The following is a 15,981-nucleotide window of genomic DNA, read 5'->3' on the forward strand; positions in this document are numbered from 1 at the left end:
GCTCTGCAGAACCATCAGCTGACTAGTGCTTTGGAGGCTGCTATTTAAGGCACTGAGCAGCCCATATTTTAAAGTGTTAACAGCATACTGATTACCTAATGGTGATCCAAAGAATATCATCAAGAATTAGGATACATCTTTTCTTTCATAGGAAGCAACTCAGTTTCTAAGATTAAAAAATGATAGTAATGAAATATGACAAAGGAGACCCGAGGATTACACGATACAGTCTCGAAAGCTGGCAGTAGAAAGGTTAACTTCATATTTCTTATATTTCTCTGTCTTGTTAATTTATCTCTAGGATGAGTTAAGGCATAAAGCAGCGAGAGTGCAACTGATTCCAAACAACTTGGAATTTTATTGTAAACATCCCATAAAGAATGGCAACAAATTAGTCCAGTATTTTTTTTGTCTTTGAAGGTAATTGCTTATAATGACCAACAACTGCCAAACAAAACATCTTTTATAAACCAAGCCAGTTTTGTTTACCTTTTTCCCCACTGAGTTTTAGTTTAATGGACATTCTGCCCATATACAGCATAACATCAACTATTAAATGAATGTTTTTTTCCATCTTAAAATTTATGGACACTAAGAACAAACACAAAGTACAGCTTTGTTAATACTGTGTAAAGGATTACAAAAGACAAGGATGATAAGTTACAGAACAAAGAAATAAATTACTGATTGCCATCACCACAGCATTGTTTAAAGAATTAACATTTGTAGTACTGCCTAATGTATATTTGGTGACATATGCAAAAAAACACATTTTCCAACTGGGTTTCTAGTTATTTCAATCTGGGATTTTTAAAAGTAAAATACTAATGGCGATCTCAATATGTATCAATAATTTTATTTTTTAGAAAATAATTACCATGCTTTTATATGTCTAAGTCCCATATTCTAGATTTAATTAAGATAGGTATAAGAATAAGAAATGGGCATACATATAAATAAACACACCTTAACTCTAAACTGCAGGGCCTTTCTATTGTACTTCCCTCATAAAAGAGTCGAAAATTTCCAGTCTGGCTGAAGTATGCTACATTAAGTGCAGTCTTCGTAGTAGAAAGAGAAGTGGAGAGAAGAGTAAGTCCAAGAGGAAAGGTGAGACAAGGAATACTCAAGGTGATAAATAACAAGAAACCTGAGTGCTATCCATGTTCCACAAAATACAGCACCATGAAATCATTTAACTTTATGCTGGATTTTAATCCAAACTTTGTAAATATGATAAATTAACACTTGGTAAAGAATCTTTGCTAAGAGAGGCAAAATAAAAACAGCATGCAACTATTTTACCAATGATTTTTAAAACGAGCTTTAAAATGATCTAATAATATTTTAATAAAACACCCATAAAGCCGTTCGTACCACAAAGAGGTTGTGGAATGTGGTTAGCATTTAAAATAAAGGCCTTTAAATATCTAGTCTTATTCCTTCTCCCTGAAACTATTAATTTCAGATTTTCAAATGTTAATTGTAATTGCTTAAAAGGCTGGGCATCAAATAGTAGTGAAAAATCAAATGTTTTAGGACCCCTTTTTAAGGGCATGAAAATTCAACTTTAAAGATAAGTACCAGTTGGCAAATGTGCATAAAATGGTTCCATATATATACATATTGTGTATATCATTGCCACAAATTTAGAAATTTTGAAAAATGCTCAAAAAAGTTTCATTAAAAAGTTAGGAGTGGTATTCACCTCTTTCCCTTTAGATCACTGTATTGTCTGATGACAATCTACTTTAAAATACCTGAAATATAATTTAGATGTATGAGAACTCAATTGTGTAGACTGAAACTTGGGGATTTTATTCAGTTGCTTTGCCTCCGGGTGAAACAAAACACTGTAAGGAAGAATTATAGAATAAGCCTGATTTCTGGTGAGGGAAAGAAAAAAAGAAACAAGTAAAATGGCAAATTCAAAGAACAGAGGGACACAGTTATATGACAGAACCAGAACCGGTTATCGAAGAGACATAATGACATGGATGACTAAGCATTAATAAATGCACAAGCTAAGCTCTAAAGAGGCAAATAATTTGTAGACAGTGTCCTCCATATAAAATATTCTCTTTTTTTAATGTCTGGGATAAGGTATGGCAAACTGGAAAAACCTCCATACATACAAGTACACAAACACTTATACAGAAACAAATTTAGTTATTAGGCTAGTAGGTTTGCGAATGTTTTGGAGAGCATCCTATTGCTAGATGAGTTACATACAGCAAGCCAGAGAAGAATACATGATTGAGTTTTATAAACATATACACATGCTAAGATCATAAAGCTTGGAATCTGAACATTAGCATTTATGAGCGATATTATAGCTTACTGGCTATTCAGATATAGCATAGGATTAAGCTTATACATGTGTATGCTCTCATGGGCCTAAATAGAACAGTGGTCTTCATTTGCAGAATTCTTAACTCATTCCCTAATTTCTTTGCTATGGCTGAACCCAGATCTTACTTAGGTTTAAAAGATCTCTAGAAAACTGAAATGATAAAGTATTCAATATGACATAAATTATGACACATTTGTAGGAAGTGGTATTAAAAAACCCAAAATATAAATTGAGGAAAGGGGGAAGTCCAGATTAGAAAAGTAAAAATATCATTTCCCATTTTATTTTCACACTTATGAAAATAATTTGCATGCAAACAGAAAATTATCTGTTTGTTTTATAATAAATGATAACTATGTTCACCTAACATACCCTGGTGACTAACTCTTTAAATTCTAATAACTGAAGTCAACATCACAGCAAAATGCTGCCCACTAGTATTTCACAGTATTTCACTACATAGAAAATATGCTTAAAAATGTCTTTAGCCTTATTCTTCTAATTCTGTAAGCCTAAAAAATCTTGACATTTGGGGAATAAATGTGGCATTTTCATTTTTCAAAATAAATTATAAATAAAGCTCCTGACAGCTAGCATCATACAAATGGCGATTCTTCTACGTTTCAAGAGCTCAGCTCTTCATAGAAGAATGCCAACAAAAATCTCACACTAAAATGGTACACATGATACATATTTGGGTATATCCAGGAATTTAAGCAACTACATTATGTCGGTTGTTGTAGGACAAAACATTACTGACTGACTCCAGGAAAACATAGGCACAATTTAGTCTAAACGCCCAAGAGATGAATAACTGAAATAGTATGTTTTAGTAAAAATCAAATGTAGACTCTCAAAATAGGAACATGTTGAATCTATGCTATGGTTAAAATGGCAGCTGAGTTATAACCAGAAATCATTTTGGTATGGTGAAGAAAAACAACAACAAAAATATCAGCTTGGTCTGCTCCCTAGCAACAGACATTAGTGCCATTAACAGTTCATTATACTTTCTTAAAGCCTGAACATCATTTCTACTGCAAGTGAAAATTGCTTAAGGGTATTAGTTCAAGAATAACGCCCCCCCAACCCCACCAAAAAGCAAAGTTATGTGTGCACTCCTTCCTCTGCACTTAACAGATTTTTCAGATGCGTGAAATGATTGAAAGCATGAGACAAACATGTCAGCTTAAGATATCTCCTGGACTACCAGGTGTACATTAAGAAAATGTTTCATCACACAAGTCTGATTTAAGTGCAACAAAATTGCTGTTACAAAAGCAGAGATCAATTATTATCCCTCCCACTTCAAGAGTGGAAGTATCTGACGAAGTAGCGCAACTGTGATGTCAAATTTGAGGACCACAATTGATCTTGGAACTGAAGCTCACTTATGGAACTCTATGTGCACTCTATTGCTGTAAACAAGACCATAAATGATTTTAAAGATTTTTTTTCTCAACTATAAAATAATGATTCAATATCTGTTTGCAGTGCAATGAGGCTCTTTTCTGGAAGTCGAGAACAGAAGAACCCTTTGGAATGAGAACAGAAGAACCCATTAAAGTTGATTCCAAATATTAGCTAGCCAAATTAGGCCAGCTCAAGTTAGGTGCTTTGTTACCTTTCCAGATTCAAATGAAAAGCAGTAACTCACAGCTGTTAAAGAGGAAGTGGTGGCAGAGATAGCCAAGCAGCAGAGCAAGTCTGCTTACATAAATAGGTTCTACAGAAGCCCAGAGCATAGAATACTTAGGAAAATTTGTCACACCTATGAATTTGAGAGCCAATGTGATTACTAAAAATTCTCAGCTTATAACTTAGGAGTATTCATCCCTACCAAGCTTGTTCTATTTCTCCTTAGTAATGAGTAACAGCATCTACTTTCCTTAGCATTTCCAGTAGTTGTAGTTAATAGAGGTAGCTGAGCTACTGTTCAAAGAAGTATTCTTTGTGGATGAGGATTTTTCAAATGTTTAAGTTACTATTAAGCTACACAAGTTTCTATTAATGCAATAAAATATAACAGGAAAAGAAAAATGGATGCAAGAAACTTTTGCATTTGGCACCTTGTCTAGATTGATACCTCAAGTATTCTCTTTTAATAAAGTTAATGCACACATCAGGACACACCACAAAGATTTGCTACATATTTACAAGGCACCAACCCTTTCTCACCTTAAACGTGAATTAAGCAAATCAATGAAAAGCATATCAAGATACCCCCCACCCACCCCAAAACTGCAGTATAAATATATACTTCAGTTCAGTACAGTTCATGAAAGTTTGGCCTGGGAAGAGTAAAATAATCCAGATCGTTCTTACAATATAGAAACTGTAAACATTTAATAGCTGCCTTTAGGATTGGTGTATTGTGCAAAAGTTATTATTACTGGGTATAGGAATCAAAATGGCAAAAACAAACTATATAAAACTCTGTAAGAAGGTGCTATACTTCTGTGATACAAAAGCAAAGAGGGATATCTTATTGAGATAAAAATGTCATGCTACTCTTAAGAAGCAGAATGCTCCTTTAATGTAGTAAATCTGTAGTGTGTCTGTGGTGTGTGTGTGTGCGCATGTGTATGTGTGTGTATGTATGTGTGTGCGCGCTTGTGTGCGCATGTCCACGCATGTGTATGTGCACACATGTATATGTGTGGGCAGAATTTGTTTTAATTTAAGGCCTAATGAGTAAGGCTTGTTTGAACAAATGAAGTGTGGAGATTAAAAGTCTTGAAACAAATGGATACTGGCATAATGGAAAAGCACCAATGTGAAAGGAAGCAGAAGTCCCCACACAACTCGCTTTGTAGATTTTCTGGTAAAGTCCCTGCAGTAGAAGGCCATTGATTTTATTCTTAAAAATTACTCTAAATTCATTAACTGTTAATAATTCCATCCCATGAGATGGCTAACCCTGGCTTTTTCTGTCATTTTACGGACTCTGCCTGATCTGGATGTACCAAGATTCAGAGGATCCTCAGTGGACACAAAATTGTCATTATCCGAATCATCATTATACAAAACAGTCCTCCTCCCTTGGTTTCTTGTTTTGATTCGAGGAAGTCTACTGAAACGTCCTGAAAACATGGTATCAAATTCATCATCGGCAACACGTGCTCGCTTGGCTCTGGTGGCTCCTCTAGATGCACCTCTTCCTCCTCTCCCTCGCCCTCTCCCTCTCCCCCCACCTCCACCTCTCCCTCGCGCCCCTCGCCCCCTGCCACCTCTGCCTCTGCCTCCTCTACTCCATCTACCCCATCTTCCCCATCTGCCTCTTCCTCCTGTGCCTCTCATCTTCCAGTTTCTCTTTCCATTGGCATGTTGTTTTCTGAGTTTTCTTTTAGGTCTGGTTTGTATGAATTTGCTATAGTCATGATCGCCATCTACATAATCTTGGTCTGTTCTGGAAGTAGATTCCGAGTCAGAATCGGAGCCACAGGTGCTTTCGGAACTTAAACTGGAGCCTAACTCTCCACTCTCGGAGGAGGACAAATGCGCTTTCTCTTTTGTTTCTTTCATCCCCTTTTCTTCTCCTGCCATGCTTTCGTCCTCTTCTGATGCACTGAGTAGTTTCCTTTTGGCTCCTGTTCGGGGCTCTCTGCCATCGCCATTCGTAAGAGGCCCATCAGTGGAGTGATCTAAAGTAAAAATGAATGAGTTTTTGAGAAATCAAGCCTTGACGTTGTAAGACAGCCATTCAGACTCAAAATCAAAATAATCTACTAAAAATATCTAGGGTCCCAAACTGACTGGACAGAATCAAAGGTGTTGGAATAGATACCTAGATCTATTTGAAGGGACAGATAAAGTTTGGATCCTTATTCCACACTTCTTTTGAAGTAAAAAAAAAAAATAGGCTGAGGGATTTTGAGTTTATCTGGACAGAAATTTTAGCATAAACTTAAGAAGAATTCTAAGGAAGCATATAAGTCTCATTTATTCAATTAATAAATCCTTAGCAATTAACTGGTATGAAACAGGTATTAGTAGGAGGTTGGAACTTGCTATCATACATCATGATTCATATACTACTGGGGACAGTTTGGATGATAACAAAGTGAATAAAAACTAATACAATTTTAAGTAGAGAAGAATGCAAAACAATGAAAATAAGAGCACGAAAATATTTGACTGTGTTTTGGGGTGCTATTTAGTAGATCAATGAGATGTTTCTTAGAATGCAATACTTAAAGAAAGAATTAATGAAGTGAAATGTGGGGGAAAGTTTGAGCAGTAGAAAAAGAACTAAGAAACTTCAGTCTAGACAGGATGGAGTAGAAAAACGAAATGGTAGGAGATGGTCAGAGAAGGACAACATCTGATTTACATTTAAAAATATTACTGGTGTTCTATAAAGAACAGACTGTAGACGGTGGTTAAGTAGACAGAACTCGAGAAGAGACCCCTGAATCAGTAGTCTAGGTACGGCATAATGAAGGGTTAAGAACTGACATCTAATCTGGTACAACATTTCCGCCTAGAAGTCCCACCAGAATAATTGTTTTTCAAAGGTGGAAACAATGGGACCTGCTGAAGGTTTTGATGCCAAATACTAAGAATAAAATAGTGTATCCCCTACGCTTTTTAGTCTAAGAAATGGGTAATGGGCAGAAATACTGGATGAGTTGGAAAACACTGAAGACTATACAATTTTGGGCAGCATGTTGAGAAAAGGCCAAGTTTTCTAGTTTTAGATGCCAGTAGAAATCTAAAAAAGAAATGAAAAAAAAAAAACAGGGATTAAGAGGATAGCTCAATGGTAATATGCTTAGCATGCACAAAACCCTGGGTTCAGCTCTTGATATACATTTGCATATGTACATACATAAGCACAGCCAAAAAGAAATGAGATATCATGTATGTCTACAAGCTGGATCTCCTAAGATTATGGAGCTAGGGAGAGAGTTCCAGACATTTTCAGTCTATGAAGAGAAATAAAGGGGGAGAAAATGGATGAGGAAAGCAAAGTATGTTATCTTAACATTTAAAGGCGAATTCCTAGGCCGAGGCCCTAACTCCCTAAGGAACTTCATTTGGAGACTGGAGTCCTTTATATAGTAAAGAAAGTTAATGAAGGTCTCAATTATTATGGAAAAAAAAAAAACAAAGAGATTAGGAAGTTTCCAAGTTTCTCTCATCTTTTTACTCACCCCCCCCCCACATGGTTGGGAATGAGGCCAGAGACAGAGGAACACACAAAGGAACAGAAATATAGAGACAGACAAAATGGCCACAAGGGATACAGCTTAAATGTGGTCTTCTACAAGCCCGAGGAAAAGAAAGTTCTTGTCAGGTAAAACTCTCCATGCACCTTGGTTCCTCAGACTTAGAGGCTCCAGAGCTGTGGGAAAATGAAAGTCTGTTGTTTAAGCTCCTCGCTCTGGTATTTTATGGTTGTCTAAAGTGACTAAGACACTGAGCTAGAGACTAAGTTGGTGTCACACACACACACACACACACACACACACACACACACACCAGGAGATAAGCTATTTTAGTAGTGTTTACGAGTTATAGAGGCTGGAGAGAGGGTGAAGAGGGTTTGCTGTTCTTGCAGAGTTTGGTTTCCATATGCCCACATGGGCAGCTCAAAACTGCCTATATCTCCAGCTCCAGGGGAATCTGATACTGTCTTCTGGACTCTGTGCACTAATGTGTACAAACCCACAACCAGACACAAACATATACACACAATCACAAATGCAAATTTAAAAAGATAGAATTAACAAGGTTTTACAACTATGCGGATGCAAGACGATAATGGAGAGTTGAAAATTACTGAGTAGGCCATGGTAATACGAGCTTCAAACTTCCCTACTCTGGAGTCTAAGTTAGAAAGATAAAGAATTTGAGGTGAGCTTAGACTACCTAGTGAGAGCATACCTTTAAAAATAAGATTTCAGTTGTGTGAAAAGGATGACTGTGAGACACAAACGTGATGAAAAGGAATGAAACTATTTTTAGGAAGCTCCTAGAAATGAGACTGGTAGAATGAACAGATGTTTGGGTTGGTACATCTTCAGAGGCCCTAGCATCAGGAAGATTAGTTTAAAATGGAAAAGGTAGCACATGCCTTTAACTCCAGCACTCAGGAGGCAGAGGCAGGCAAAACTCTGAGTCTGTGGCCAACCTGGTGTACATCGTGAGTTCCAAGCCATCTAAGAACTACATAGAACCACCCTGGCCTATAAAAAATATGACGACTGGTTTAGTCAACAGATTTATTAGAGTTCTTTATTTGCAGAAGCCAAAGATCAAGAGAGCTAAAAATAGCAGAAAACTGCCAATAAAGCTCAGCACAAGCAAAGTAAAGACAAAGAACTGTATAGGAATATCAGCAGTCTAGAAAGCAGTGAAGACAAGCTTAGAGAAGAGGCGGGAAACAGTGTCCAGTGACACTGAGAACAGGAAGTTAGATACTGAGAAAAGGAACACTGCTTGGGCAGTCTGCATTACTGGTGATTAGGGGAGAAGAGCTTTTTGGAGAGTGCCTGGCACACAAACTAGGCTATGAAGGATAAAGGGTCCTGGATGAAAGAAGAGGCAGGAAATGTAGGCTACTCTGTCTATAAGCTTTCCCACAAAGAATAAATATGAACAATGCAACAGAATCTGAGAGCAATAGATTTCAAAATGGGAACTATAAAAATAAGTTTCAATTGCTTGTCAGTCTTTTAGCGTAGATCAACAACAATGTGTTTCAATATTTTTCATATAACCAAGAATGTATTTATAGCCTATTTTAGGTCATCTGGTGATTATAAAACAATGCATAAGAAAAATTAATATCCACTAAAAATGTATATAAAGTTAAAATGATATTCCAAGTAACCTATTTGTAAAACCAAATTAAATATTTTTACAAACTTCAAATAGTTGAACATAGAAGTATCTTGGAGCATGTTCAAGGTGTGTACAGGACCCTTTATAAGAGCTTCTGGATAATAGTAAACTTCAAATACTTATAAAACCAATTCGCTTGGCATACAAGATAGATAAACATACTCATGAATTAAGTCAATGATTTTTGTAAGCACTAAATTTTTCTTCAAATATAAAGTTATTGAAACAGCCTGGAAGAAGGAGTGCTTTTGAAATATTTGAGACCTGTTCACTTCTTATTGACATGGTTTAATACATAAAAAATTCTGAATGTTTCCTGACAGTCTGGTTCTTATGCACTTGGGGAAAGAATTCTTCATTTCGTTTTTTTCTCTTATTCATTTCATTTTACATTCTGTTCAAAAGTAGTTACCAAACATCTGTTCCAAACTGTGCTTATAAAATCCCTTTGACTTAAATTTGGCTAATATAATTCTTACTAGGTACCAAGACATACTAGTTGTACTACGCTAACACATCAGCTTTTTAAATGACTCATCATCCATCATATGAAAATAGAAAACAAGTTACCTCTCCAATATTCAATTTCCTACCTTGTTTAACTGGTAAAACTCTATTACGAAATGATTTGGCTTTTCCTGGGTCATGGCTATTTCCACTTCGGCTATATCCACTGAAACTCGATGGAGAAAATGGCCCATCTCCTTCATCATCAAGTAGATATTGTGAAACTCCTTCAGCAGCATCCGAAACTTATGTTTAAAGAGATTATGATGTTAACATAATTTTGTTTTTCAGGAAATTTTAATACAGGCTGCTTTTAAAACTACCTTCACTACTTTACTTCATGATAAAATTAAACATTGCTTTACAACTGGTATCCCACATATATTCCCAGCTTTTTGGAAACTCAGCTAGGAGGACAGTGAGTTTGAAATCTATTTTGGCTACTTAGCAAGACCCTAGAGCCCACTCCCATAGTAAGTATGAGTATGTGACAACAGGAAAACAAACGATTTATCATCACTAAAAACTTTCAAATACAAAATGTCAAAAAAAAAAAAAACCCTGAGGAAAAACCACCAATACATATTAATCTCCAAGTCTTACACTGACAAATATATTGTACACATTCTTGGAGATATTATAGATAATAAAAATCATACAGCTACAGAACTTTCAAAGGGACATTTAATTTAGATTCATACAGTTAGGTGTTAGAGAGAGAAGGCTCAGAATTTAAAAGTATTGGCTGGCTCACCTTCCTAAACCTGGATGGAGGGGGGAGGACCTTGGACTGCCCACAGGGCAGGGAACCCTGACTGCTCTTTGGACTGGAGAGGAAGGGGGGGGGGTGTGGGGCGTGGGGAGTGGTGGGAGGGGGAGGGAAAAGGGAGGTGGGGAGGAGGCGGAAATTTTTAATTAAAAAAAATTAATAAAAAAACCAATAATAATAAATAAATAAATGCTGAGAATAAAAAAAATGAAAATAAAAAAATAAAAGTATTGGCTGCTCTTCTATAGGATCCAAGGAAGATTCCCAGCACCCACATGGCAGCTCACAACCATCTGTAATTCCAGTTTTCAGGGGATCTGACATCCTCTTCTGGCCTCTGCCAGTACCAGGAATGCACATGGAGTATAAATGCACGTGTAGGCAAAAGACTCATAAATACACAATACATTTTTTAAAAGTGGTTTTGAAAAATCACCTAATCAAAGAAACCAAATCACTTTACCTAATGTCTTACAGGAGTGCCATACAGCTAGCAAGTAAAATAATGATTAAAATATATTTTTTCTTTTTTTTTCCTTTTTTTTAAATATTTATTTATTTATTATGTATACAATATTCTGCCTGCAGGCCGGAAGAGGACACCAGACCCCATTACAGATGATTGTGAGCCACCATATGGTTGCTGGGAATTGAACTCAGGACCTTTGGAAGAACAGGCAATGCTCTTAACCTCTGAGCCATCTCTCCAGCCCTAAAATATATTTTTTCTAAATCCAAATCTATTGCTCTTTGTACTATAAACAGTGATACCAATTCTATATCCTTTAATTAGCACCAAAATTATAGAACACAAAACCAAAGATATATTTACCAGGAGAAGAGAAAGGAGAACTAGTCCTGGCATAAGACACTGAGGTATTCTGGTCATTTTTAGGCTGTAACTTCATTTGCTTCTGCTTCCCTTTCGGGCTGTAAATAAATAAATAAATAATAAATAAATAATGAATGAATAAATAAATAAATAAATAGATAGATAGATAGATAGATATACAATTATGAACATTTTTTTCTGTTAGTAATTCAATATGATGAACAATATGACACAAAATTCTGATGGTGACCAAAATGGAAACTACCTAGAACTTCAAGTGAAATACCTAAAGTTTCAATTTAACAAAATTAAAAAATTAAAAATTTAAAGGCACAGTATAATCAACATAATCAATACTTTGGGTTACAAACTCCACCTTTGCACAGAAACAGGACTTCCTGAGTCCCCTGAGACGTGCTAAGTTTACTCGCCAACCTTACGGATGAGCTACCACATACAAAGTGCTGTAACGCCTACTGCTACATCAGTGTAATGTACCTAGGAGCTCTGCTGCTGGACAGTGAGCTGCTGCTGCTTCTCAGGCGCTTCCTGTACCGAGGCCTTCTCCTCTTCTGACTTTGGATTGCTGACTTATATTCAGAGATGATATTTTTAATGTGATTTTCAAATAAGGCAGACAATCTCAGCGTCATGCTATAGATCTGAAAAGGTGGAAAGCACAGCCTTGTTTTAGCAATCACAGAGGAAGAGGATGAACATCATTCCCGATGGAAAACACACACTAGCTATTTGAAATTCTGGAGGAATTAAGATGTCATTTTCATTTATTAAAAGTAATAAAAACTTTAATAGATAGTATTTAGTGCTGTGAATGATGGGAAAATCCCTATATATTATAAGGTAATTTTTACTGAGACAATATCCCAAAAGATAATTTAAAATATGTATCATAAAACATTAAAGATACACCTATCATTTGGTTAATAATTTGAGCTCTGGGAATCTGTTGTAAGGAACAATCAGGGGACTATACACACATGATAAAAATGATAAATGATATTAAAGACTTTAGCTAGTCATTATTCGTGTAAAGTAGGAAATTATTTTTTAAATCACTCAATTTTCTAGCAACAGAATACTAGTAAAAAATGAAACCAACAAAACTCCAATAAACCATTAAATAATCAGATAAAAGAATACCATCAAAAACCTCATTTTAAACAGTCATCATACAGATCAGATCATCTCTTAACCCTCATCAGAGAAACTTGCCCCTTGCAGCAGATGGCACTTAACGTCGAGACCCACAATTGGTCAGTGTGCAGAAAGCAAAAGTGTAACGTGCTCAGCCCCAATCAGACTTTCATATTTCACCCCAAGGCTCAGGGATCGTCACAGAAGAGAGGGTAGAAAGGCTGTTAAGAGCCAGAAGTGGTGGATGATGTCAAGGAAGCAGGACAGATACACATACGAACCCAGAGAGAATACGAAAGCATGTACAAGTTCTGCATAAGGTCCAGACAGACAAAATCCCAGCTTAGAGGGCAGGAAGGTTGATCATGTAATCCTATCACTAGCTGAGGGGCTATATAGCATGTAATGGTGACCCATTTTAATGAGGTGACATCCCATGGTTGGCTAACCAGAATAAGAGATTCCAAGACTATCTGGGCAACAAAATTGGTTTGATGAGAAATGAATTAAGAGAAAAAAGTAAGTTCAAAGTTGGGTGGGAAGGGATGGCACGTTTGACAGGGTAATAAGTGATTATGTTCAAAATATATTGCATGAAATGCTCAAATAATTAATAAAAATGATTTTTAAAATCATAATATACATATAACAATGACTTTAAATATGAAATCTAATATTTTATAAGCATCTGAATGTTAAGTTTAGTATAGATAGGACTAGAAGTAAGCACATTAAATATTAACTATAAATAAAAATGTGATAGTTTGATTTTTAAAATATTTTTCAAACTTTCTATTACTCGAAAAGTTATGATGAAAGGGGAAAAGGAAATGCAAAAAAATTACACCTAGAAAAATTGGTGAAAATTTTACTGTATATTAAAGAGTTGAAGCATTTAGACATATGCCTACCATGTAACTAATTGACAGTAAGACACTAGTGGCTCCAAAAGATAAATATTACTGTTTCTATTTCTTGTTCTCAAGATATTTTCAGTTTTGATAATATATAAGGAAATATTTAACATGAATATGAATAAAGTTGTAACTTCCCAATAGGGATCACTTTGTGATAGTAATGGGAATATCTATATTAAGAGCTAATTAAAACATTTCATATACACTAATATTGTCAACTACCTTTATATTTATCAGTTCATTTAATGGAGATTTAAGTATTTAAATTATTAACTTTCCTTTCTTTTTCTTTTCTCTGGCAGATGTAATTATCATTAAAGAATAAAGAAAAGTAAGATAAGAGAAATAAAAAGCTGCTTAATTTCAGAATTATTCTAAAAGTATATTTACATATGCCTTGAAAAAAATTCAGAATGCATAAAAGATACTGAGAATGAAACTTCAGTAACTGTGTCAAAATAGTAGAATATACTTGTTTACAGATCTTGAAAACTGTGGAAGGAAAACTGCCTGAAATACATAACTGCCCATTTAATATTAGTTTCATACCCTTGACTTTTTATTAGAAGTATAAGCTTTGGAGTTGCTGAATATTTGGCGAACATCTTTATAAAATTCCAGAGGACTATCATAATTTCCTGATTCCAAAGTTTCTTTCACAGTGCTGAAGTCCATAGGTGTGTCTATACCATCTTGATAATCCTACAAATGATAATGTGTTACATTTAAATACTCAAATTGCAAAACAATCCTAAATAAAATAGCACTGAGAATTACATTACCCACTGAAGCAAGTTATCTTGACACAAACACCACCTTTATATCTGCCAACTACTTATTCCCGCTCCCAAACCAAATCCTTTTTAGGTTTCTGAAAATAACATGAATTTAAAGGGTTAAAAAAGAAAAGTCAAAGTCACTGGCTTGAGCTGCTGACACGGTGCCAAAGTTATCTAATGACAGATGATGGGATTTTCAGGTAGAATTGCAGAGTTCCACTCCACAAACTACCTTCATGTTTCCAAGATTCTGAGTTATGACATTTGACATAAGTTGTCACTAGTTGAGGTCAAAGTTTGTGCCGGCTACCCCTCTTCTCTGTCTATGTGCAGTGGAGGCTGGCTTTAAACTCCTGATTCTCCCATCTCGGCCCCTCAAGGACCAGGGTTATAATTCTGCACCATCACATTTGGCTGGCTTTTGGATCTTTAACCAATGTGATTTGTTATTTCATCTAAAGTTTTCAGTCTCACCGATTCAGAACTTAGTTTGATTGCAATTAGAAGAAAGAAAATCCATTTTAACTTAAATCTTTCAAGTCCATTAAGTTTTTCCAAGGGCTACCATATAGAATAATACCTGAAACAGACTTATATTTCCCACCACCCTGAATACCTTTCAGTAAAACACATATGTATTCAGTCACTCATGTTACTTACAATGTTAAGAAGTAAAACCACCACATTTTCATCTACCAAGAAAGCGAAAAGAGCAAAAAGTGGCAGAGTAAGGGTATTAAAATAGATTTCCTTAAGTTATAAAAACACCAAAAGTATATTCCAACAGCTTATGCCTTCTAAAGCAGTGATATTTTCATAAGGAATAATGTTGGAATGTGTATAGTAAGACAAGAACTCAAATTCCTCAGCTGACTATTTAGGGAAATCTGTGCGGGAAATATCACTGTGACACAGACATAATACAGCCCACTGAATGTTCTCTGCTTTGCTGCATGGCTTTCTATCCATATCTCCAAATAAACAACTATACGATGTCATGAAGAACAATTCTGAACACACGCTGATTCAAAAACCAAAATTAAAAAATTAAAATGACCAAAAATTTAAACAAAGGTATAAAAAGAAACTAAGTTGAATTGAAAGGCAAATTGAGCAAAGTGCACAAAATTTGTGTTTGGCGTGAAAAGTTTCAAAGGGAACACCACAAAACCAGCCTAAGCCTACCTCAGACTGAGATGGATCTTGACTATCTGGAAGAGCTGACGCTGAGGGTTCTCCTTCTTGCTGTTGTTGAGCCTGTCAGGATAAAGAACACAGGTCATTTTCACATCACCACTCCACAGGATCAAGACTTGCAATGAAGTTGTGATTCAAGGCTCAAAAATCCACAAACAAAAATAATGTTTTACTTGAAAGATTTCTGTGTTTACCAATTCTGCTTTGAAAACTATAAGCCTCATGTGTCCTCCTCAAACTTCCTACAAACAAATCAAACTTAGTTGATTGCAATATTGTTACTTCTTTTTCATTCCAAAACATACACAATATGTTCCCAAGTGTCTACAGTATATGGAGATGTCACATATTTATAAAAGAAATCCTAGTCACAGGGCAAAGTAGTGTGTGCCTTTAATCCTAGCAGTGGGGCACACAGTGTCAGCTTAGGACACAGTAGTCCCATACTAGCCTGGAGAATACAGTTGGACCCTGTCTTGAAAGTAAAAATAATTCTATAATCTAAATTGTCATAATGTTATCTTGTTGAAAAGTAACATTGGTATGTGGATAATTATAAGTAGCCATACTGATACCAAATTTACTATAAATTAAACAGGTCTGACATATATTATTACTAAGTC

At 35.5% G+C, this 15,981-nt stretch overlaps 1 protein-coding gene across 1 annotated transcript in view; it reads right to left on the reverse strand.

The window, feature by feature from the left end:
• Positions 1-2,069: 2,069 nt before the first annotated feature.
• The window catches only part of Brwd3 (bromodomain and WD repeat domain containing 3), a 106,358-nt gene continuing 92,446 nt past the window's right edge, over positions 2,070-15,981 (reverse strand). The window contains exons 36-41 of the mRNA XM_050127555.1: positions 15,347-15,418; positions 13,932-14,084; positions 11,809-11,972; positions 11,311-11,408; positions 9,796-9,954; positions 2,070-5,997 (exon numbers count right to left, since the gene is read on the reverse strand). Coding sequence (XP_049983512.1) covers positions 5,243-5,997; positions 9,796-9,954; positions 11,311-11,408; positions 11,809-11,972; positions 13,932-14,084; positions 15,347-15,418 — 1,401 coding nt within the window. The 3' untranslated portion in view covers positions 2,070-5,242. The remainder of the gene's footprint in view (positions 5,998-9,795; positions 9,955-11,310; positions 11,409-11,808; positions 11,973-13,931; positions 14,085-15,346; positions 15,419-15,981) is intronic.

This window comes from Alexandromys fortis, unplaced genomic scaffold (assembly GCF_014885135.2).
Source record: "Alexandromys fortis isolate MF-2015 unplaced genomic scaffold, M_Fortis_MF-2015_v1.1 scaffold_188, whole genome shotgun sequence".
Classification (NCBI taxonomy): Eukaryota; Metazoa; Chordata; class Mammalia; order Rodentia; family Cricetidae; genus Alexandromys; species Alexandromys fortis.